This window comes from Trachemys scripta, chromosome 22, assembly GCF_013100865.1.
Source record: "Trachemys scripta elegans isolate TJP31775 chromosome 22, CAS_Tse_1.0, whole genome shotgun sequence".
Lineage (NCBI taxonomy): Eukaryota > Metazoa > Chordata > Testudines > Emydidae > Trachemys > Trachemys scripta.
The window spans coordinates 7,653,727-7,677,103 of NC_048319.1; the positions used below are offsets into that span (position 1 = coordinate 7,653,727).

Genomic DNA, 23,377 nt, shown 5'->3' on the forward strand with positions numbered 1-23,377 from the left:
CCTCTTCTGCTTATAATCTAGCTATGAATAAAGGAGTCCAACTCTTTTTGCAGGATGTTCAGAGCAGGGGCTGCAGAAGAGGAGGACACACTCAGAATGGAGAGGAAATAACCCTTGTTTCAGATCTCAGGGAAGCATGACCTCAGATGAGGGATGCTGATCGGCCTCCTCACAACTCCAAGAACAGAAGAGCCACCATTTGGACACAAGGAACTGACATTACATCTTAAGAGATTAAACCTTCTTCACAATCAGTCCAGGCCACACATCACGCACTGAAGCCTTGTGGCTGCCCTCCCCTCTCCTGCCCCTTATTTACTGTTATACACTCTGGTGACAGTGACATTCCCTTCAGCTCTGCCTCGCATGTGGAGATACCGGACATCTTGATGAGCCGTGCTGCAAGAAACCCCTCTCTGTACAGCTGTTTGTGACAATTTAATCAATTCCCTGAATGTCTGTAATGGATTTCTGTGACTGCTGCAGAAAACACAGATCAACAGGCATGCGCAAATCAACAACCCTGCCCATGTCTACTCTGCCTCTCCCAATTCTCCTTGCTGGAGGTATTTAGGATGGGATAAGTAGCACTGCCTAATAAGCTAGGTCACTAAAGCTGGAACACTGACAGTTCACCAGAGACTGTAGAGAGTGCATGCAACACCTGTACGCAACATAGACGGTAGCTCTCAACATTTATGATGCATCTTCAAATTATAAATAGGATAGAAAAGAAAAGAAAAATAGTCTGCACATAAACAAAGTGTGGTAAAATAGTCCAAAGCAGAACTAATCACATTTAAATTAAAGCTACACAGAATCCTGAGATTTAGTACCTCATTACAAAGTTCAATTTGCTTTCCAAAAATCTGTGCTTTCAAATTAAAACATGCCTAGGCCTTTTAGTTGCAATACTATAAAATGAGCAAGTCTACACCCAAATGATAGCATTAAGGAGAGGTATGAAATCTTGTTCCCTTTATGTAAGCCCCTAAATGCTAATACCTTTAGACAAGTTGGCATGCCTTGGGCCAGTTCTGGACTGGATTTTAAAAGATCTGCACACGGAAAAAGAATTTGCTCAGAAAACGCTGCCCCAGTTCCTGTCAGTGGCACAAAACTTTAACCATTGCTACCTTTTTACCTGGATTTAATAGGTACAGAATTTCATTTGCTGTGCAGCTTAGCCAGCATGCATTAGATGAATCACTTTTATAAACAATAAATGTCTTTCGTCTTCAAAAAATGGTGCTGGATGGACATATTTGGTGCTGGTTGGACTACAGAAACCCTGATGTGAAGTCCCAATCTTCACAGCACAACAACCCCAACTCCCCTTTACATTCCCTACCCATCGAAACATGCTACAAGTGAAATGCTACAAAAAACCCCATTCAAGCAGCCCAAGGAATCTTTAAAACAGGCTTCCTTCTCTGCTCTCTCAGGGGAATTCAGCCCTGCTTTAGACCCACAGAAGGAGTTAGAGTGACAAGGTCACCAAAAGCATGGACCATGACTAAATGGCAACATGAAGGCCGTACACTTGTCAAGTTGAAATGACAGATGAAAAAATCTACAGCTATGGAGTTAAGGGACTCTGGGATCTAATCAAGCATCTTTGAGTCTCTCCTCCTCTCATTTGGTACCCAGATTGCCATACCAAACTGCTGGGAAACAGCGTGGCTGTCACCATGCATGCCGAGAAAGTGACAGATCAAACAGCAGAATATTCATAACCAGGGTCTCCTAGGACCTGCTGGCAAGTTCAGAGGAAAATGAAAGTATGTTGTAGGGTTTGCTGTTTTCCTTCAGTTACAGAGAATCAGAGACCCAAAGCGGCAACAAATTGACTTCTGAAAAACAAAATAATGACAGCTCAGTAAAAAAGCTTCACCCGGTGAACCCCTCACTGGCCTGTTGATAAAATCCTGCACCCCAGGGTGAATGCCTACCATTTTTAACATAACAAGCTCTCTCTCATCCTGCCTGCACTCTAGACAGAGCACAGGACTGATGCCTACATGAAGCATGAGAGGGCAGAAGCCTGGTACCAACGTGAATCATGATTCTTATACAGAGTCAAAGGGCCCATTTAGTGAAATAACTGAAATATATATATATTCAGTTTTAGTGTTTCCCTTGACCTAAGTATTTAACAAAGAGTCCACCTTCCTCATAGCCCAGAAGGGCTTTTTAGGAATTCACCAAATCCAGGGGAACTCTCCACATATTTTCTATTGAGGTTTCCTCTGCCCCCATCTTCTCTCTCATTTTAGAAGCTAGCGACTTCACTGACCACCTCCCCAAAGAGCAATAGGGATCTGGTTATCCAAAGATAGTTTATGAAGATAAAATCATGGCAAAACAAATGTAAAAGAATCATAAATAAATCTGTTTAGATAGGCTGAAGATTCCAGCTTGGAGGACAGTCAATATTGAACAGATTTCCCTCTCTTTGCACTATCACAGAACACAGAGTTCAGGCTGCGCTTATTAACACAGACAGAGCTTATTAAAAAAAGACAGAAGTAGTAAATAAAATCCCCATCTTGAGTCCTGCAACTTATCCCATCCCAGCAGATGTGATCAATTCAGAAATGGTACAGCAGGCCCCTTTGAGAGCCTGAGACTGCATGAACACAATAAAACATTTTTCCTAAAGAGGCAAACAGTGTCCTAGCTCTGCAAAGTCTAAAAAGTCATTTAATTGCCACGTTCCCACAGTCTAAATGGGAGAAGTGATTATTTAGTCAAGCCAAGGACTTCCTTCCCATTCTCTCTTACCATCCTTTTACCATTCCCAGTAGGTGGGAGGAGGGAAGTCTCACCAATGCCTTTCAGATGTGTCAAATTGTCTTTTATGACCACTAATAATAATCCTCTGTAAAAGGACACAAATTAAGTCAAATCGCTCATTTGATAAACAGTAATGAAAATAAAATAGAAATATACAGAACGCTGGATTTCATTTTATCCCTTTTACGGAAGGTGGATTCTCTCCCCAACAATTGACTTCCCAGCTACTAAAAGAAAACAGAATCCAATCTGCTCAGTAGCATATGGAAAGTTAATGCAAAGGAACATTTCTCCTCATGCAGAAATAGATGCTTAGGTGAAATAAATCAGTTTAAAAAAATGGCACTTCTGGGCCTCCTGCCGAACTCAGGCCTGTTTTGAATGTTTTGCTGAACTCAGACCTGGCAATATGCAAGATCTGCCAAGACTGAACTAAATTCCATTTTGCTTTAATGCTAGTTTAAACACAAGAAAAATGTATACATTCAAAGATGAAGTTCTTCTCCTTGTTAAGGCAGTTTTAAAAACAGGACAGGAGCTTTGACTTAATGCCTCTAACTCTGGATTGCCCATGACGCTGGGGTCACAGAGGAGGTTGCTCTGCAAGCAAAATGGCTGCTTCCAAGAGGAAGCTAAAATTCTTATCCACTAATTCACTTATATTGGGGGAAAACATATATTGCTAATACTTTTCACACTGCCCCTTTCCACATAAAATTCCAGAACACTAACTGGGCAGGAAGGTTACAGGTTTCTGTTAACTACTCTGAGAGATGCAGGGGTCTCCAAAAGGCTCCCTTCCCAGTACAATACCCTAACCTGCAGGTTTATGTCTTTGAATTAATTCAGGCAGACTAGGATTCAGCTAATTACTACCCACCCATATAGGGCAAAGGAAACATGGTCATGTGCTCCCTCTCTAAATTTTCCTTCCACTGAACTCCACATTCTGTGGCTTCAAGCGGACACCTATCTAGATGCCCAAGTTTTGTAAACTGGCTAAGGCACCATAAGTTTCAGGAAGATGCCTATGCAAGATGGGAAAGGCAAATGAGGACTACCTGTCCTCAGGTTAATGAAAAGTTAAATTTGAGGGGGGGGGGAAACAGGAAGAGCTAAAAAAGTGCATTTGCGTGTTTACTCGCTGGTAGTTGAAAGCTTGTGGGAAGGAATGAGCCTTGACCCCCTGTTTCTGGTGTAATTACTAGCATTGCAGTAAGTCTCAAAAACAAACCAGTTCATTAGGAAATCCACTGGAAACATACTGTAGAGTTTGATAAACAAAACAATTAAGCAAAAACTTCTAAGGACTCCCCCTGGTCCTTGGCTGCAGGGCATGCTTCCTCTCGGCTTGCTTCTGTAATGCTCTGTGCAGGTTTTTGCGGGTAGAATGACAGTGGATAGGTGACACATGGTGTCAGATAAGGGCAAGATTTACTCCACTCTGTCCATAAACAAGATCAAAACCGAGAATTCTGGTTCAGGAAACAGAATGGTAGACAGCGTTGAGAAGTCTCTCTCATGCTGGGCAAAATTTAATAGCTTCATACAAAGCTTCTTCTCATATCTTAAACTAAAAAAAACAATTCCCTAAAACTACTGTGTGCCTTCCCTCAGGGTCTTCACTACATAGGCTGACGAATGTTTCTAATCATCCGGGGAATTCTGGAACAGCCTTCCGGTAGGAGCAGTGGGGGCAAGCAACCTAGCTAGTTTTAAGATGCAGCTTGATAAGTTTATGAACAGTATTATATGACCGGGTTACCAGCGACAGCAATGAATGGGACTCAGTGACCCTAGCGGTCCCTTTCAGTCCTATGTTCCTGTCTCTGTAGAGCTACGTCAGGTGGTTACTCTCCAACTTGGAAGCTCTCAAGGCATTAGTCTAGGATCTATCCTAAACACAGGCAGGCGGTTCCTCTATACAGCTAACAGAATTACAGTACAAAACAAATTCCAAATCAGTGAGATCCAGAGCTCGAGCCACAGGCCTGTCAGAATCTTCTCAGAAGCGTTGCAAATGGGGATTCAATAAAACATCAACTCCTTTCTTTCTTGACAGCCTCATTCCAGGTTGTGGGCGAAATAAAACGATTGCCTATGTAGTAAGCATTTTATACATTTGTATCGAACAACACCTGCTGAGTGTCTTGAGACATTAGTAGGAAAAAGTTCAATTCTCTCCACTGTTGTACAAGATTTACAGCTTCGTGAAAGAAGGCTACTCACTTGTACTGCTTGTTCTGAAAGTATGTAATTACAGTAGTCCACTGACAGTTGCGATGCTATGGAAACACGGAATATTCAAACACTATTGGATCAACTTTAGAAATGTTTATGTAACTTTACGGGCTGGCTAGTGATTGTATACCTGGCTCAATGGGTGAGCTAGAAGATGCTTCCTGTAGGAACTAAAAACCAATGTTGAAACAAAGCAGGTAACAGGTCTGCAGTGGACCTGAAGTACTTTAAATCCTACTAGACTCTCCCTGTGGAAGAGGGGTGACCATCTGGTAAGCTAGATCTGTATTTAAGCTGTTTGCCATTACAATTTATTTTCTTTAATGCTTTGGTTCTGAATAAATAGTACTTTGCTATATCAAAGCTGGTTGATCACTGATTAACCCTGTCATTGCCCCTGAGAGAACAGGCCTGCAGGTGCTGTGCTAAAGCTAAGTCTGCTGAGAAAAATCACAGTGAATTGCATGAGTCTACAGCCTAAGGCCCAGGTCTAGAGGGAGAAAAATCATGGGACTCTGCTCCAAGAAAGATGACAGCTAGAGGCGGAGACTTCAGTGGGATGGGCTTAAGGAGGTCAGAGGTGCAGTTAACTCAGGAACTCCGATGGTCACCATTCCTGGGTTATGCTTTAAGTGAGCAGATAGCAGCACCCACACAACTTCAAAATTCCCAAGCTAAGCCAGAGCAATCCTAGACTACCCCGCTGAGGAGTAAAGCAGTCTCTATGCACACTCTGCTTTCCATGTGGTTTTTACCTTTTGTGCTCAGAAAAAGGAACCAAGGATCTGTCATTATACAAGTTATGGAGAGAAGACTTCCATCGCTGTCGCAGTTTTGCAGAAACATAACTCTGCTCAGTGAAACATCCATGTCCAAAGTGCCACATTTAAGATTTAGGGACTGTTCGTGAAGATGTATTATCAACTGGCGAAGCTGGTCTGTAATCACTTTCTCCTTTTGTCCCAGGTGACCAGGAAATCACAGTCCAGTCCCACACCCTGTAGGAAATAGCACACTGGCTTACGTGTAGCACAGGGCCCTGACACTTTGAAATGAAGCCATTTTTTTGGTGACCAGATCCAAAAGACAGAACACACAATGGATCACAGGTATTCCCATGATAGTCATATAAAGTTTGGATTCCTGGAGACATTGAAGGGCCCTGCCTACGGAACACCTCTTCGTGGGTTTCCCATCCCAAAATGATACTTCCAAATTCTTTCCCTAAGTTATAGTAATGATGGAAGTATTTTCCTAATTGCAAATCAGGCTTTTTCATAGGCTAGCACACATCAGTATATCCCAGAGGAACACAACCACATTGTTATGGGGTTTGACCTGTGACCACAGGGACCTTATGGAACAGATTGCCTCACGTGCGGTTGTGTATCATTGGTAGCACAAATACCACTGCAGCCAATCAGGACAACCCTTCATAGAGGTGGTCCAACTTTTCTAGTGACGTAGGCCTCATGAGTAGCACCTCCATGCGTCACATACAGAAACAAAATGGCATCCTCCATGTGGCATGACTTCACATGTACAGTACATGCAAAGTCATGCTGCGCAGAGGACACCATTTTGTACAGCAGGTCTGCTGCAAGGGCAGATGCGTTCAGGGGCCAGAAGGAATCGTCCTGTGAGCCATCAGTTGGACCAGCCTCAAATCTGCCAGTGGGTAACGTGTAACCAAAGTATATGACAAATAACCAGCATGTGGAAAACCTGTGTTTTGTTGGGTATCATGCCAAAAACTATTATAATCAGTCAATTATAACTGTAAAACTTTTCATTGTATGAATTAAATAAACCAGAAGAACATTGGAAAGAACTAATTCCATCATGAGCAACCATGAGAACCTTCCAACTCTGGCTGTCAACAGGGCTTGAATCTTGGACCTTCACAATCCCCAGGACAGACCTCTAACTCCTTAAGTTAAAAGAGCACTTTATCTTCTATAATCACCAAATTGTCCAGATGGGGGAAGATAACTCCTGTTCTGAGCAGGTATGCAGCTGCAGCATATGGTGAAATTAGCTCAAGAATACCTTGCCTCACTGCTCTCCCTCCACACACACAGGCATACACATACTTTTCTAGAAACAGTCTTGGAAGCAAACTCTACCAAGCCTGACATGCTTTTCAGTTTAGGGTGAATATTGGCACCTCTTACCATAAGAGTTTTTTCTTGGATACACAGAATGCTCATTTACCATACAATGAATTAGCCACAGTATGTTCTGGCATTACTAGCATCTAGCATGGACTTTGGATTAACCTCTTTTCAGAGGTTAAGAAGCTAAAATTCACTCGGTGTATCTTCAAGTGCAAGAATTTGGCAGAGAGAGAGAAAGTTTGTGCATAAATAAGGCAGGCAGGAGACTATGTATAGATCTGAAAAAGGCAAAAGACAGCACAGACAACCAAAGCTCTTTTGAAAACCATGCAATAAATGAAGCGCTCCTAATTCTTTCAGTCAGAATCGACATCCACCTGTGGATATTTTCAAAGCAGCATGAGGAACTGGTGAGTTACTGAGAACACGCAAGATCTGACTCCTTATTCATAATTCTCCTCTCTGAGCCACCCAGTGAGAACCTTGCACCTGTCACTATGGAACCAAGCTGCAAGAAAATTAGGAGCACTTCTGTCAGGAAAGACAAATGATTAAACAAACTGGAGCCAAAAATCAGGACAGGCAGTTTGGAAGGAGTCTGCTCCAACTACACAGTCACAAAAGGCAGCCTTAATTTTAAAGTGTTCTTTGTACACGTGGATAAGGATTGGGGCGGGGGGGGGGGGAGAGGAAGTAATGAATACTAATGTTTAGAAGGTATTTAAAAAGGCATTGGGGGGGGAAGTCAGAGGGAAGGGCATTGAGAGGGAAAAAAGCCATTCCTCTCCCAGCACTGCCAAGGGAATTTGCTCCTGGAATAGATGGTATTAATGTATTAACCATGCATCAATACTATCAAACAGGTAGCACTCCTCTCAGAGTTCTCCTGCTATGAGGCCATCTACCAGACAAAACAGCAGACTAGCTGAAGATGAATCATCTCCAACTAGACCACTGGAAAAGCAGCAGCAGCCAAAAAAAAAAAAAAAAAGTTTTATTTCTAAGGGCCTTGGGGAGGGGAGCAGAGTGGGCAGGAAAATTGGGGCCCTGCTCAGCAAGCAAATGATTTAACCAAGGTAGACAGGAGTGCTGCAAGTGGAAAGAACAAGCATCTCAGCTGTAGTGACATCAGTTTAACGTGAACATTCATCATTTCCAAGGAGCCATGAGCACAAGGTTGTTCAATATGGACTCATTGTCACCCTGAAGGCAAGGGAAAAAAAACTCCCAGCCTGTGCTCACCCACCCATCCCTCTTACTTGCCTGACCACCACACCACCCTTTTCCCACACACCCCCATTGCATGCACACTCCTAGGAAAGATGAACAGGACAGAGACACGAGATGACTCATTTCCCCTGAAGCATGTTTACTGTGAAAGAATAAAGATGCATTTAAATTACACTTGTAATCGTTTTCTAGGATTCCCACAGAGTTTGAGTTAGATTCCTGTCACCAGCAGGAAAAAGCCACAGGAATAGAGATGTTTGGAAGTATGAATTTATTTTATAACAGGCAGCCAAGTACTCCCATTCTTTGAATGGTTAAAGCTGTTCTCACTTGCTAGAAGAAGGGGGAACAGGGAACCACAAAGAGAGTGCTAGTTTTAAATCATCCCACTCAACATTCATTCAGAGTTACATGACAGATGCACTGGCCCAGATTCCAGCACAAAGAGCATCTGTAGCCAGCCCCACCAATCAGGAGTATGAAAATGCTTTTCCATCTCAAAGCACATCTGATCTCAGTAAGTTGCCATCTAGAAGGTAACTCGTTTCCCAAACCAGCTGCTCTATTTTAACTGGCATACTCATCAAGGATACTCACTTTGTATTTGGGCTTTCAACCGGATCAAACAATGGGGACTTGAGTTCTGGGGAAGTAGGAGGCTATGAAAAGACAACTTACCTTCTCCCCCGCAGCCAAGTGAAAGGTAAGAGACAAGCAGTATTAATAATACTCAGAATGTACCTAACATTCAGGGTAGGACTACACTGCACATAGTTAGCCCAGGCACTCAGTTAGCCTAGCTCAAGTACAAGCATTCTCATAGCAGAACCACAGCCATGTTGTTATTTCTGTTCTTGCCCAGGCGTGTCTGTGGGCATATCCCCTGGTTTTCTGGGCTGAGGCACAGTAGGATTCTTTCCCAGTCAACCTTGTCAACTTCAGAAAAATCTGCCCGTCTCTCAGGAGGATTTGTGGGAAGGGCACTGGAGAACTATCAGCACCTGAGCGATCTTGCCTGCACCCTCACTGAAAAGTGAATGGGTTCCAGCCCAAGCTAAAGCATGGCTCGGGCTTCAACCCACTCTGATGTACCAGGGTACAACCCAGACTAATGAGTAGCTATGTCACTCCTGCCCTGTAACCTAGGGTGCCCTTTACAATGCCTTGCTTCTGTAGCCGCCAACCTGGACTGCTCACCAACAGCCCCCAGCATGTAAGTCGCTCCTTGCGACGTCTGTGTTTGTGCTGCAGCCAGCCAGCCACACCTCGGATCACACCAGCCTTAACAATTACCACAAGGTGACCCCAACGCACTCCCAGTCTCAGATTTTCCCCTAGAAACATATGTCCTACGCGTCCCAGCCCTCTCCTGGACGGTACAACTATATTAAGTCTATAATTCCTTATGGGAATAATATGCACACAGCTTGCTACCCAGACACTTCAATTTGAACACACTGGATTAGATAAAACAATAAAACAAGTTTATTAACTACACAGAGATAGATTTCAAGTGAGTACAAGTAATGATGAGGCATAAAACTCAGAAATGATTACAAGAAAAATAAAGATAAAACGCTGATAGTTTGTTAGGCACCAGTATTAGATTAAAAATAAAGTTCTCTCGCCACATGCTTTCAGCAATCTTACTGACCAAACTCTTTAGGTCAGGACCCATCCCCCAGAGTCCAATGGCTCCTTCCTTTGTCTCTTCAGGTGCCGTGCATCCGATGGGCAGGGGGGACAAAGAGGGTGTCTTGGGGTATTTGCCCCTGCTTTTTATAGTTTCAGTCCACCTCTTGAAAAACACTTCCAGTTGGGAGCAAGGCGACAAGCAGTCTGTGGGGCAGGAGATTTCATGCTATTTCTTTGCTAAGATGTAGATTTTTGCCCCTGGCCCCTTTCCTGTTGAAGAATGGCCACTTAGCAGATAATGGTCCATCAGTCTTGTCTACACCTGGCTGAGGAGTCAGCTTGCCCTTTGTCTCTGAGGAACTGGTTTGGCCACTCCCCAGACTTATCTGGAAAACACTTTTAGTCGTGATTTCTGCTTGTGTTTATAACTTCATGTATAACCCCGCTATGTGCATTTTGCCATGACATTACTGATCAGCAAATTATGAGTTTTTAAATTATGCCTTACAAGGCATATTTTGTACAAAGATTATTACAATAGCGCATAGTGTGTAAACACAGGGGTATATTCTGTCATACCCATACTTCCAGCTATGCAAGCAAATATGGATTCAAAGAGCAAATAAGCATATCCTTGAACATTGTGTGTGAATATTAGATGTTTTTTTTTTTTTAACCCAACATCATGTAGAAGTATGGCTTAAGATTACATTGTAAACACCTCAGATCTGGAAGGAGCTGTACCAACATTAATTTTTAGTTTTAACAACTGAAAGTAAAACTGTATCTGGTTCCCCATCCTTCTAAGCCCCACACATCTATAACTAGGGGCATCATTTCATTTGCAGTGGGTATTCTTACTACGTCTCCCACACCAAATGACTGTCTTCCCCACTCCTTACTCTCTCCACAACTCTTTGCAGTATCTAACACAATGGTACTAGCACTCAGTGAAGCACACTACACTACGACTAACAACAAGTTCAATTAACACACAACTTAATGTCTAAGGGCCAGATTCCGAAGTTCGTACTCGGTTTCTAACAAGGCAAGTCTTCTGCTGACTTTACTGAGAGTTTTGACTGAGCAAGGACGCACATTTTTATTCTGATCAACTATCATAGTTTCAGGTAACTGCACCTGTATTCCCCTCTGGGGCCCCTTGAGGGTCACCCATTTAAGGTTTCCAGCTCCCAGCGGTAACCTCTCTTGGGCTGAGACCCTCATCTCTCCCTCCTTACTGGGGTTTTAGGCTGCACAGAAGTTCTATAGTAACAATGGCAATGTCCATTTCTCATGAGTATTTTGCCACTGAAACGTCATGAACTTCACATCTACATTGCTACATACTGCTCTTGCCAGAGGGGCAGACTTTACAGGAGGAAAAGTTCTGATCCAACCCAGACTTGCTTAAGACATATGCAATCCTTCCATGAATGGCTGGGAAACATGAATGATTGAGAACACACGAGTTTTTCCTCCTAACTCTCACCAACTGGAACACAATATTTATAAATAACGCTCCAAGAAAGATCTACTCCCACTAAAGCCATCAGCAAGGAACCACCTATCCTGTTAAAGTGTCCAGAATGTATGTGCTCCTTGATCTGAGAGGACCAATGTTTTGTTTGGTGACAGGCATCTTAGGAACTGTTCTTTTTGCTTTATGCCCACACTCACTGGCTGACCCTCCAGTATCATCTTCTGAGGCTATTCCAATGGATGACACCAGCTGACACAACTGTAAAGCAGATCTGTGAACGGATTTTTGATAGGCTTGTAATGTGAACCTCCTTAAGCCTCCACTCTGCTACATGAACGACTGGAGCTGGTGGACTCCTGTGTGACAGGGAAGCTGAAAGAATAAGCTGCAGGGAACCCATTCTTCAAGTAGCTATTTACCGCAACCACAAAGCACCTTCGACACTATAAATCAGAGGGTTAGTGAGACGCAGAAAGACCAGGAGATCATGTCAACCTCAGGAATCAACTGGGTCAGCTTTCCATTCCAAAAGGCCAGCCCATCTCCTCTGGGCCCTTCAGTAATCACCCAGAGCAGGAAAATTCATTACCAAACGGAAGAATAAAGTCTTCAAAAGCACCAAAACCAATCTGGTTTACACTGTATGGTAGTTAAGTTTGAAGTAAACCAGGCTAAGTATTAGAAAAGGCCTCTCCTTTTAAAAGCTGTCTGAGTGCTGAACTGAGAAATCTCAGATGGGCTGCCATCTTCACTGATCCCCCTCAGAACTGGAGTAAGAAAAAGGCACCATCATTCTGCTTTAAAAAGGTAAATATTCTTCCTCTGATAACAGAAAGCTTGCAAAGCAATCTCAACAGCTCTGTAACAGGGTGGCTTGACCTGAAGGGCCAGGAGGCCTGCAGCAAGTCTGCCTTGATTATTAAGGAACCACCCCTGGGAGAGATGAGGTATCTTCTCTGTAAAGATCAGCTGGAAGCTGCAATGAAGGGGGAAAATGCTCAGGGATCAGAGATTGCTAGGCATGAGCATGCTCCAGCACAGTCCTGGGAGTGAGGACTGAGACACCAGCCAGACAGGGCCTGCCAAAGCTAGGAAGGCCTGGGAGGAGGAAGAGAAACTTTCGTTGTGTGTGGACTTTCGGAATGACTTGGTTCTGGGATTCTGAGTTTTGTTTGGTGTTTATTTCATATTAATAAACCCAATCACCCAGGCTTGTTCCCTCCTTGGGTAAGTCCAAGAGCGAAACTGAGGCAGGCTGCCTGCAGTGTGACCCCAGGCCACACTTTTAAATTATTCCTGCCAACTCCTCAGGAATTATAGTAACAGGAAACGAAACCCATCTTCTTTGATAAAATCCATTGACACCAGTGTGTCAAATAAGCAACGCTTCAGTTGGCACATCCCTAACGTGTTGCCCTGCTTTATTTCGCAGTGCCTTTGTTGTACACTGCACTTTATAGACAAGATCACTAATATCCAGGCACTTAAAATCTAAATTAGACATATATCAATGACAAATGGCAAGCCATGGTGGAAAAGGTTCAGGCGCAGTAAACTATGGGAAAGAAATACTGCTCCAAAAAGAGCACTTTTTCCAAAGAAAGGCAGGCTATATATATTGTTGTAGTCTCGACTATATTTTTTAAAAAAAGGAAACAGGCAAGCAGGAGACCTGGAGTGGAGATCTGTGATGGAAAGCTAGCCAGGAGGCGATGATGGCTACTTGTACCAGCACATAAAAGTAGGACTCTGGCAGACAGAGCATCTTGACCCCATTTTGTATTGAGACAGATAATTCTAAGACTGTCTTTGGAGTAAATGGGAGATGAAATGAAGCTATGAAAATGCCAGCCTGCAGTAACATAGATGTTATCAGCCTCTAGTGTCTGCTATTAATATAATAAGGAACATAAGAAATTGCTCCCATCCACCTATATTAAGTCAGGTTTGCAAAAGAAATAGAAAAGCCGACCTGTGATACGCACATGAATTTCTTGAGTAATTGCAGGTTCAGAAGTGCCTTCGTGAATAAGGGAAGATTATAGGTATAGGCTGTTTAGGGGGTTCTAGCTGGACAATGTAAAAATGCAGGCTATAAAAAGGGTTATTAGTAGTGTACTTGATTAAATAGTATCATCTTATAAGCTTTACTGATTGACAGAGGCCTTGTACAGATGACAACCGAAAGCAAAGTCAACTAAAGCAGAAATGCAGAATGGGACTGCAGCCTTCTGTAGCTAAACTACACATTACCAGGAAGAGAAAACAATCAGTTGCTTTGTTTCAGCCATAAGACCTCCTGGACAGTATTAAACAGAGAAACCAAACAAAACAGAATTAACTGGAGACCACTATCGAAAGATTCATGAGAAGATGCTGAAGGGGGCAAAAACGTGTGAGGGTATGAAGCATTTCCTCTTATAATCTCCGTGTCTAACAGTCTGCCTGCAAACACTGACTACTAGCGTACAAAGAACAAACACTCACACTCAAATAAAATGGCAATACCATTTGCATTAAGTTATGGATCTAAAGAAGGGAATTCAGAGCGCAGGCTAACACCTGAAATGTTGTGCCCCCCTCTCAAACACAACCCTTCAATATCATCCCATTAGAATCTTTAAAAGTAACACTTCCTGCAGGAGTTCGATCTCTCCATGTGACACACCAAGGAATCTAGAAGTGGTTGGGAAGGCCTGGTGATAGTGCTCCATGCTGATATACATGAGTCTAAAGCTTGATATCAGATTTCTGCCCCACCCCATAGACCAGTAGAGCCACTGGTTCCACAAAGACAGCCAGAAATAACTTGCAATGCTCAACTTCAGCTCCTCGTGTTGAAATGGCATTGGCAGGCTCTGGTAGGTTCCATTCAAGCCGCCTTGACTGGAAGGATGATGGCTGCAACACAATCTCGAGGACAGGTTGAGGCATTGACAGGGATAATGTGATGATTTGGAGATCTATGTACAACCTATGGATTCTGACTGATTTTATGAACTCTGTCTAATTCCAAACCCCAATGTGTAATAAACGATTCATGGGCTGGATAAGGACTACGTAACATAACATACCCCTTGCCCGAAATAACAAAAGTAATCATTATCCTGGACTCCTTAGACTCTGACCATATCCCAAAGAACACTGCAAACTGGTGAGGAAACCGAGGCAGAGATTTACATGCAGGTGATCTTTATTTTGTCTTGATCCGTTTCTCACTTGTACTAAGTAAAGAGTAATTCTGTTAGAAACCTTTGCAAAAGACGGTGGTAGCTGAAGCAAACAGGCATGTCCCTGAAGAGATAAACACTAAGCTAGAGTGCCCACAAGACTGGAGTTCTGGAAAGGACGTTATTAAGCAACTGGGTTGTCTGGGGGTGCTGGCACTAGTTTCATGACTAGGCAGTTGGACCCCAAGTATCATCTCCTCGAAGGGGGTGCTGGAAAGAGAATGAGGGTACATCTACTTTGCAGCTGGAGATGCAATTTCCAGCTTGGTTAGACGTACACACACGAGCTTTGATTGTGCTACCACACTAAAATAACCTACAGCAGCACAAAGGGTTAGCCTCCCAAGTACATACCTCGGTTCTCAGACAAGCTTGGACTCTGCAGCAACTACACTACACAGTCAACACTAGCACATGTTCACTTACTTCCAGCAGCAGTATCCCAGAGCCAGAGGCAGTGACTGAACTCAGTTCAGACTCAGGAAAGCTTAAAAGCACGAAGTAATCACTCCCTAAACTGGGTTAACGGCTTGGAAACATCCTCTCATTAAGCTCTGCTGCAGGAGGCAATCGAGGTATGCATGATAGGGACAATTTCCCTACTTTGAGAGAAGTAGAATGTTTAAAATAGCAGGTTAAGAGTTTTCAGATACTTCTTATACACCTCTCGAGACAGAAAGGTGTTTGCCAGGTATTGGTTTATGATAAGTGAAAGAGGCAGAAAACAATTACTTGACAGATTACTTCCTTCAGGTCAGGTCAACTGAACACCTATTCTGATCAAAGAACTGGAAAGAAAGAAAAAAAAAAAATAGGCCAGGCCTGAGGCAGAAACCACAGAATTCAGCTGACCATCCAAGGTATCCTGTCTGCCAAGAACCAGGACCTGAGTCTGGGACACAGTAAGCAGATACAAGAGAGACACACAAAGCTGACTTGATAATTGTACCATGCACTGACCCTTAGCTTACTTAAGGATTTCTTGGATAAAGATGCTAATATGATAATGGGCTGTCTATCAGTGACTAGCTGACAGATTACAGTTCAGATCTCTAACACTAAATATTCCTGTTCCGCTACAATTATACACCCCTCTAGTCATTTTGACTATTTCCCATGTTCACCTCAGAAACATTTAATTTTCACTGGGTTCTTTAAAAAAATTCATGTTATAGCAGCAAGCTAGCCACTTAAATGCCCATCAGACCAACTTCTAATTGAATCTTAAACACACACACACGTTTACTAGCCCTAGCTACAAGTTTACAAAGATGTAAGGTACACATATCTATAATTAGTTGCCTATGCAACTTTACAGCCACTGCTGAAGTGTAGATTTTCTGCGAACATTGATACTTGTCCTACAATTACAGCAGAACTAGTTTCTAGTAAACTGATCATTAAACTCTGCTCTGGTTATAATGCATTTTTCCAGTCTAGACAGGTTCTCCTGTTAGCAGTACTTTCTATCTACCTGGCAGGCAATTAGCTACTCTATGTAGGTTTTTCTAAGGTCACCCATCACTGCAGTACATGAGCACCTTCTTATTGTATGTCATTAACATCTTTCCTTCCATCCACAGCTCTAAGCGGAGCAAAATCTATGCTCTGAGTCCCCAGTGTCAGAGCATATGGAAAAAAGAGCACTGTCCATCTGGCTAGTTGCGAAAGGCCTGTTATTGTCTTCCTGTGTTGTGGTAAGGAGAGGAGTCAGCCTGCTTGTTGCAACCTGGAGAGATGGAACACCAAATAGGTTGATTTTTTTTTTTAAACTGAAATAATATTCTGTACTTCCACAGTGTCATTTCTAAGCACTTTAAGAACTATGATAGTGACTTAGGGAAAAATCACTCTGGTATAAGCGAATATAATACACAGCTCTGTCTGAAAGCAAAAAAACAAAAACGAACAAAATCAGATTAGCTGCTTTAGTCAACTCATTTAAAAAAAACCTGTGGTATTTAACCAGAAAAGAACAGTCCAGGATTTTAATTTCACCATGAAAAGCACAGGCAATCTGAGTTTACACACAACCATCTGATATTTCATTAAATCCTTGTTTAACTTAAAAAGGAGAGGTCAATGAACTTATTGCTCATATACCATAACAGAGCTCACACCTCATCCGGAATCCCCTACCCTGGCAACAAATGGTTAACACACACACATGCAACTCATGACTTTGGAAATAGTAAATGGAATCCTGTAAACAGAGAAGTGTCACCTGGTGCAATGGAAATAAATTGGGCATCTCCTTCCACTCTCCCACTTTCTTTCCCCAGATCTGCTCAGAGTTCTCTATGCTGTTTGTTCAGTAATTTCACGCTATGCCGCTTAACAATGTGAGCATGGAGGCTCAATCTAAAACTGCACTTCCCAAATGTCACTTGTTTGTGAACACATGGCTGAGCTCAAAATTGCTTTTAATATTAGAGCAGTGCCCGGTGGCGCCGCTGTAGTTAAGGGTTTGTCAAAATTTCCATGATTAAACCCCCATTTTCTGGGGTTTACAATTCCAGGAACATTTGCTACAGACTGAAACTTAGTATGCCAGGTTGCAGCAGACCTGAGCACTATTTTTAAAATTTCAAATCAAATTTACGTAGCCATTTTTTTTTTTTTTTTTTTTTTTTTTTTTTAAGTCTGATGCATACCAAACTTATTTAAGACCTCTTGTGGGTTTTAGGCTTTTCTTATTGCTCCTTTAACTCCAAAACACAATCTCAGAGTTATGGCTTCCATTCCACCCTTCCTTATTCTGCAGAGCCCAGATATAAACAGAATATGGCTTAGTCTACAATCTCAATAAATAATCTGACATCTAACAGGCTGCAAACACCCTAGGGTAGGGTTCAGCTATTTGAGTGGGGAAAGAGGAGGTAACTACACAAGATCTCCATAATCCCATAGTAGCTGGATGTTTCTGCTGTAAAGATCTGCATTTGATTAAATGTCAGCATTGACCAAATTGTTATTGTTAAGCTTTGGAGTTTATACCCCATGGAGATTTATCTATAAGAAGCTTTTTCTTTAAGTTTCATAGCATTACACTAGCACTGGTACTAGCTATGGTAAAAACACTGGCATTGGCAGGCAGCGGGCTTTTATTACCACTGTACATCTCCTAACTCTGTTCAAAGATGGCCTAGATAACGCAACGATAAACATGCAGTGGATGTTCTATACTAGCGCTTCCACCATTCCCAACCACAGCTGCAGTGGGGCTAGTCTGATAGTGGGAATTTTAAGAAAGCTCAGCATATGTAATATTTGAAATAAGATCACTCATTTCAGCTTGTTGATTCAGACAGAGCACTGCATTGGATCCTATGAAAAAGTTTTCTTCATGGCCATGAGGGCGGTAAGTTTTAAAAAAAATTTTTTTTTTTTAAGCTTAATTTTTTTTTTAAACTGATGCACCCTCCTCCAGCTAAGAGTTTATGACATACTGGCCAATCCCTACTCCATCTGTGCCCGCACACAAAAGGATCTGTTTAAAGCTGGGACAGCCAATACTATCATGAATTCCATGGCTTTTGTAGCTTTAAGACAGCCCGTTATCTTACTTTGCACTGGAAGAGGTTTGCTGGGTATTATTTCAGTATAGGTTTGGTTTAATGGCATCTAAAAGATTAAAAAATGAAATGAAAGTATATTAAGTGGCTAGCTACAGCCCAGTCAATACTGCCAGAACCTCCTCCTAACATTCCTCCCAGAGCAATAGACAACTGGCAACTGTACTAATTGTTTCATGACCTGGCCCATCTGGTAGCAAAACAGCAAGTTCTGCAACTCCTTGGCATGTATTTTTGTGAATTTAGAGTCATCACTCCTTGGAAAATTAATGGTAGTGTCTCAAAAACAGAGTTTAGGATTCATGCGTCAGGTCATAAAACTAGTTGGAGGTTAGAAATAAATTTTGTCCCATGGTATAGGATTGCTCAGTTAAGCATAGTCTGAAGGTTTAAATCTCTTCCGGAAGAAGCTAGCATTGGCCACGGCTAGAGACACGAGACCAAACTAGATGTAAAATTGTTCTGTTCTGATGTGGCACTCATTCTTAATGATAATTACCCCTTTTCCCCTTGGCTAATGACTATATTTTCTAGTGTTTATTACACTGGTATCTAATCCCAGCCTAATCCGAATGAGTGCGCCTACATCTATGGCTCTCATTCACCACCTCCCCACTATAAGACTAAAAGCAGAGGCAAACTGATAGAGGGAAACAAGCACTGATCACAATGTGACAAGACAGGACAGCACTGGCTGATGAATTCTCTTCATGCCCTGAGCTATATCGGCGCTCAGTGGAATTCCCATCAAGTGGCCTCACATCTCCTCCGAACTGTCAATAAAAAAAAACCCTGCTAAGATGTATGTTTGTGGAGTTAAGGGGAATTTATTTTAGAACAAGCACAGAGTTCAGATGTCAAATTTGTCAGCTAATAATAGATCCCCTGAGACATGGGCTGAAAATTACTGGAAAAATAAACGAGACAGGCGTTTCACCTTTCAGTAGCCTAGAGGGATGGGCATACTTTCTGTAGGATGAGCTGCTCAGACACTGAAGATTATGGCATTTGATAGTCACAGCCAGTCTGCCTGTGCCTGCTTAGGCAAATTCACAGAACACCGAACAGGGAGGGGAAGGAGATGTAGCAGAGAAAAATGCTTCTTCAGGATGAAGTTAGACACAAGCAGCTTTGCTTTCTATTTGGGTAGATGGTATAAATCCAATAAAGAATGACAACTTGAAATAAAGACGAGAAGATGAACAGTAACATTTCTTAAAGATATCATGGTTTCTGTGATTTCACAAGTTCCTCGACAGCCTGGTATTGGAGTTATGGAGAGAGATCATATTCAGCCTCTAGAGAGAAAGCAGTGCCTCCCATCACTCAAGCAGCCGTCACTCATGGTGATAAAATGAGCAGCATTGATTAGTTCTGAATAGAATCCTGTCTAGGATGTCCTGACTTGGTTGGGAGGAAGATGGCTGAAGGAACTATGCCTTGAAGATGGGTATGTTAAAGTGAGAGAGCTGTCAAAAACAATAATGTCCCTGGGGAGATGAAAAGAGGGTAAAAAACTTCTATGACTAACCATGCACCTCCTCTTACTCACAAAACACAAGTAATTTCTTAAAGAAAAGTGGACACTTACCTTTTCTGGACCAAACTGAACCTTCACTATAAATAAGCTATACACATTTCAGGATCCCAATCCATGGAACAAAATATTATTTTGATCATTATGAACATTAGTGTTCAGATTCTCCTCCTGAATCTGAACTATGCTTTTCCTGAAGGATATGCCTGTAGTAAGCTACCCTAGGGCAGAGATTGTTTTCTCCTCTGTGTTTGGAAAGGAACATGGCACATTTTGGGCAATACCCCCAAACTAAACCACCATCAGCACCTGTGTAATCATTCATTCTTTTTCATAGCCTGTGGGAAGGGGATCCTTAAAAGGATCAGAAATAACACACCCCTATTCATACTTTGTACATGGCACCACCACATCTGAGCATGTCCCATCACATGATCTAAATACATTAAAAACACTACCCATTTAGGGCAAGACGTTGAAACACTTCTGCCATCCACTAGCTCTATTCATTAGCTTGGAAGGTATTTCCCTTCCGCCATTACTAAGCACTCAGATAAATGAGTATCGAAACAAATGCTCCATATACTGTATCCTGAAGGCCACCAGCTCTAATTCTGGTGAGCTGTCAAAGGGAACAAGTTACACAAAAAAGACCTTCCACTGAAGATACCCTGCAGCTTTCCCTACAGAGTTTTGTCCCAGGAACCAACAGCTGCAGCACTTCAGTTGATTCTAAGTGAGATAAAGAGTGAGCAGAGGGTGTTTCCAAGGATTCAGGAGTGAAAGCAAGCTGCACACATTACAGAAATTGAGTTGTCCATTTCTGTTAAGAGTTAAATGGCTACATAAAACTTTCTTTTTTTATTATGCATTTGGGTACACAGCATTAAAATATAGCAGTCACAGGCTATTCTGGGATAATATTTCCCAGTGGAACTTAGTTGGGGTGCCACAGAAAGCTACCAAACCTATTAAAATGTCTCTTATCAACCTCCCATAAAGACCCATATACCAAAGCACTATTCTCCACAGAATGTAACACACATCTCGCATTCAAGAACTAGGACTTTGGGATTAATTAAAATCCCCTCTCATCCTACCCCCCTATTTTGCAAGTCTCTTCTTCCCCTTCCTAGTTACTGAACTATTCAACTACAACAGAGGACAATCAAAGGCAACAATTTAACTGGTATGTGGAGAGTATATGTTCTCAGCTGGATAATATTTTCATTCTTGTATGTATCTTAGTGGACACTTCCACATTCATTTGTATTTAAATCAGCTAAAAGGTAGTAAGAACTCACTCATCCAAACAAAGACACTTACTTGCGTAGCCATTTTGCCATAGTCAATCCACCGCAGTGTGGCAAAGTTGGTGGACTCGGCGCAGTTGAAGCCGTGGTTGAATCCCGCGTGGTAGCCGTAAGGAAATGTGATCATAAACTCTCCAGCCTCTTGGGTGATCTGAGAAAAAATAAAGGAAACAAAGATAAAACTCTGATCCCTTGGGGGATATCTGGTGGCCCCGTGGTTTGAGAACAGGGTTATAAACTTAAGGAAATCTGTGAAAAGTCAACTTTGTCTCCATCCAGCTTCTATGGAGCATTTGTGTGTGTGACAAACAAAACACAAAACTTTTATTCTAAAGTAGAGAACAGAGAACTGAAAGGGCAGCGGGTGTTCCTGCTGAAGATACACACAGGCATGGGTAGACTAATGGAAAAAGAAAGGAAGTTTGCACAGAGCCTACCCACGCTAACTAGCTTCCTACACACAGGGTCATCATCCATGCTTATAAATAGTTAATCCTGGTAGATGGAGGAGCAGACTCTTGGGTAAAAGGTAGAACTAACCCCATTGTATTGTTTTTACAGAGATTAAAATACTTCCATAGAAAAGGATGTTAAAATGGATAGTAGCTGTCAGGGAGCTCTGAATCCTTGTCACTTTAAACCATTCAGTTTAAACACCATCACCTGACTCTCAGGGTAGAGTTTAAAATTATAAAATTGGTCCCAGGGTCTAGCATCCCCAATGCCGTAGAGATCTCTAGACAGTGAGTAGTTTGGCTAATCGTAGCACCAAGTCTACATAAGTGCATAATCTCCAGTTGTCTAGCCATGTTAAAAGGATTAGGCAAAACTGTATTTTCCTCCCAAACATGCCCATAATGTTACTGCTTTCACTTGGAAATGAACCTACCTTTCATGTAGCTTAGCTTTAAACTAATTCACATCATTCACCCACCCCAACACATTAGCCTCATTCCTACCTGTACATGCATAACAAGGCAAACAATAGAAAAAATGACACTATTATTTGCCTACTTATTAATGTGTATTTTGTTTTTAATTTCATCTATGTACACTATTGACTTAAGGTACTGAAGAAAGCTTAAAAGTCACAGAAAAAAAGCTTTAGAGATGACAGCTGCAATCAGAAAACACTCAAAATTACGTGGTTCCCACAAAAACTAGTGATTTAAAGTTACCGGGGAGTAGGGAAGTGTTGAAAATCTGGCTGATCAGGTTTATATTATAAAGATACTTAGCACTAGATCAGTGCTTTTACATTAATACAACATCTCAGGAAGGCCGGTGGTAGCGTTTCCATCTTAAAGATTGAGAAAGAGGCAAAATTTCATCTGACACTGTCTTTCTAATACAAAAAGTGTTGGCTGATCCTTTACTATACGAGTAGTTCTGTGGCTATCAGTTATACTCAAGATACTTCCTATCAAGAGGAACTCATCAGTTCACAGCCTAAAAAGGATTCTAGGAACTTTTATCCATTACTAAAAATATGCCTGGATAGTAAAAGATTGCAAGTTAAAAAAAATTCAACCTTTTGAGGCTTCATATGAGTTTCAACACAATCATGAAATATCAAAATCGGATATAAAGGAAAAAGAGGGGATGGGGGAAGGGGTGCTAAAGTCAGCCAGGTTCTACAAACACTTATGTTTGAAAAGCTGGACAAAGAAAATATTCCCCCTGTTGCAGATTCCCAATTCATCCCTTACTTAGCAAAGCCCTACTCAAAATGGTCTTTCTGGTTGTCTCAATGAACAATGCAAACATCCTTTCAAACTAAGAGCTACTGCACCTCAAAACTTAATCCACCACTTATTAAACAAATGAAGCACCAGCCAGAAAGGAGGTGGAGGAAAGAAGTTTAAAAAGAATGTCCAAACTGCTTGCCTTCTTCAGATCACTGGGAGATCGAAGTGTCCAATCTGGACTAAACTGCATTCGAGCAGTATAGTGCAGAACACTGGTACTTAAAGGCTGTCATCTGAATAGGACCCTCACCACCAAACAAGAGTTGTATGCTGCACATACAATACTGCTTGCAATATGAATGTCTCTTCCTGTTATGTAAGGATTTTTATTCTTCTCAGCTCACCCGATGTAGGACACAGACAATGCATATGAGGGAACTAAATTAGAGAAGTAAAGAGGGATAGACCTGGATCAACGTCTGTGGAAGGATTCAACAAGGTATTTTTAAAGAAAGTTTCCCACTTCTAATAA

General features: G+C 42.0%; 1 protein-coding gene across 3 annotated transcripts in view; it reads right to left on the reverse strand.

The window, feature by feature from the left end:
- KDM4B (lysine demethylase 4B) overlaps positions 1-23,377 on the reverse strand; it is a 160,311-nt gene that overhangs the window by 54,179 nt on the left and 82,755 nt on the right. For all 3 annotated transcript variants that reach the window (XM_034755557.1, XM_034755558.1, XM_034755559.1), the window contains exon 7: positions 21,171-21,308. In XM_034755557.1, coding sequence (XP_034611448.1) covers positions 21,171-21,308 — 138 coding nt within the window. The remainder of the gene's footprint in view (positions 1-21,170; positions 21,309-23,377) is intronic.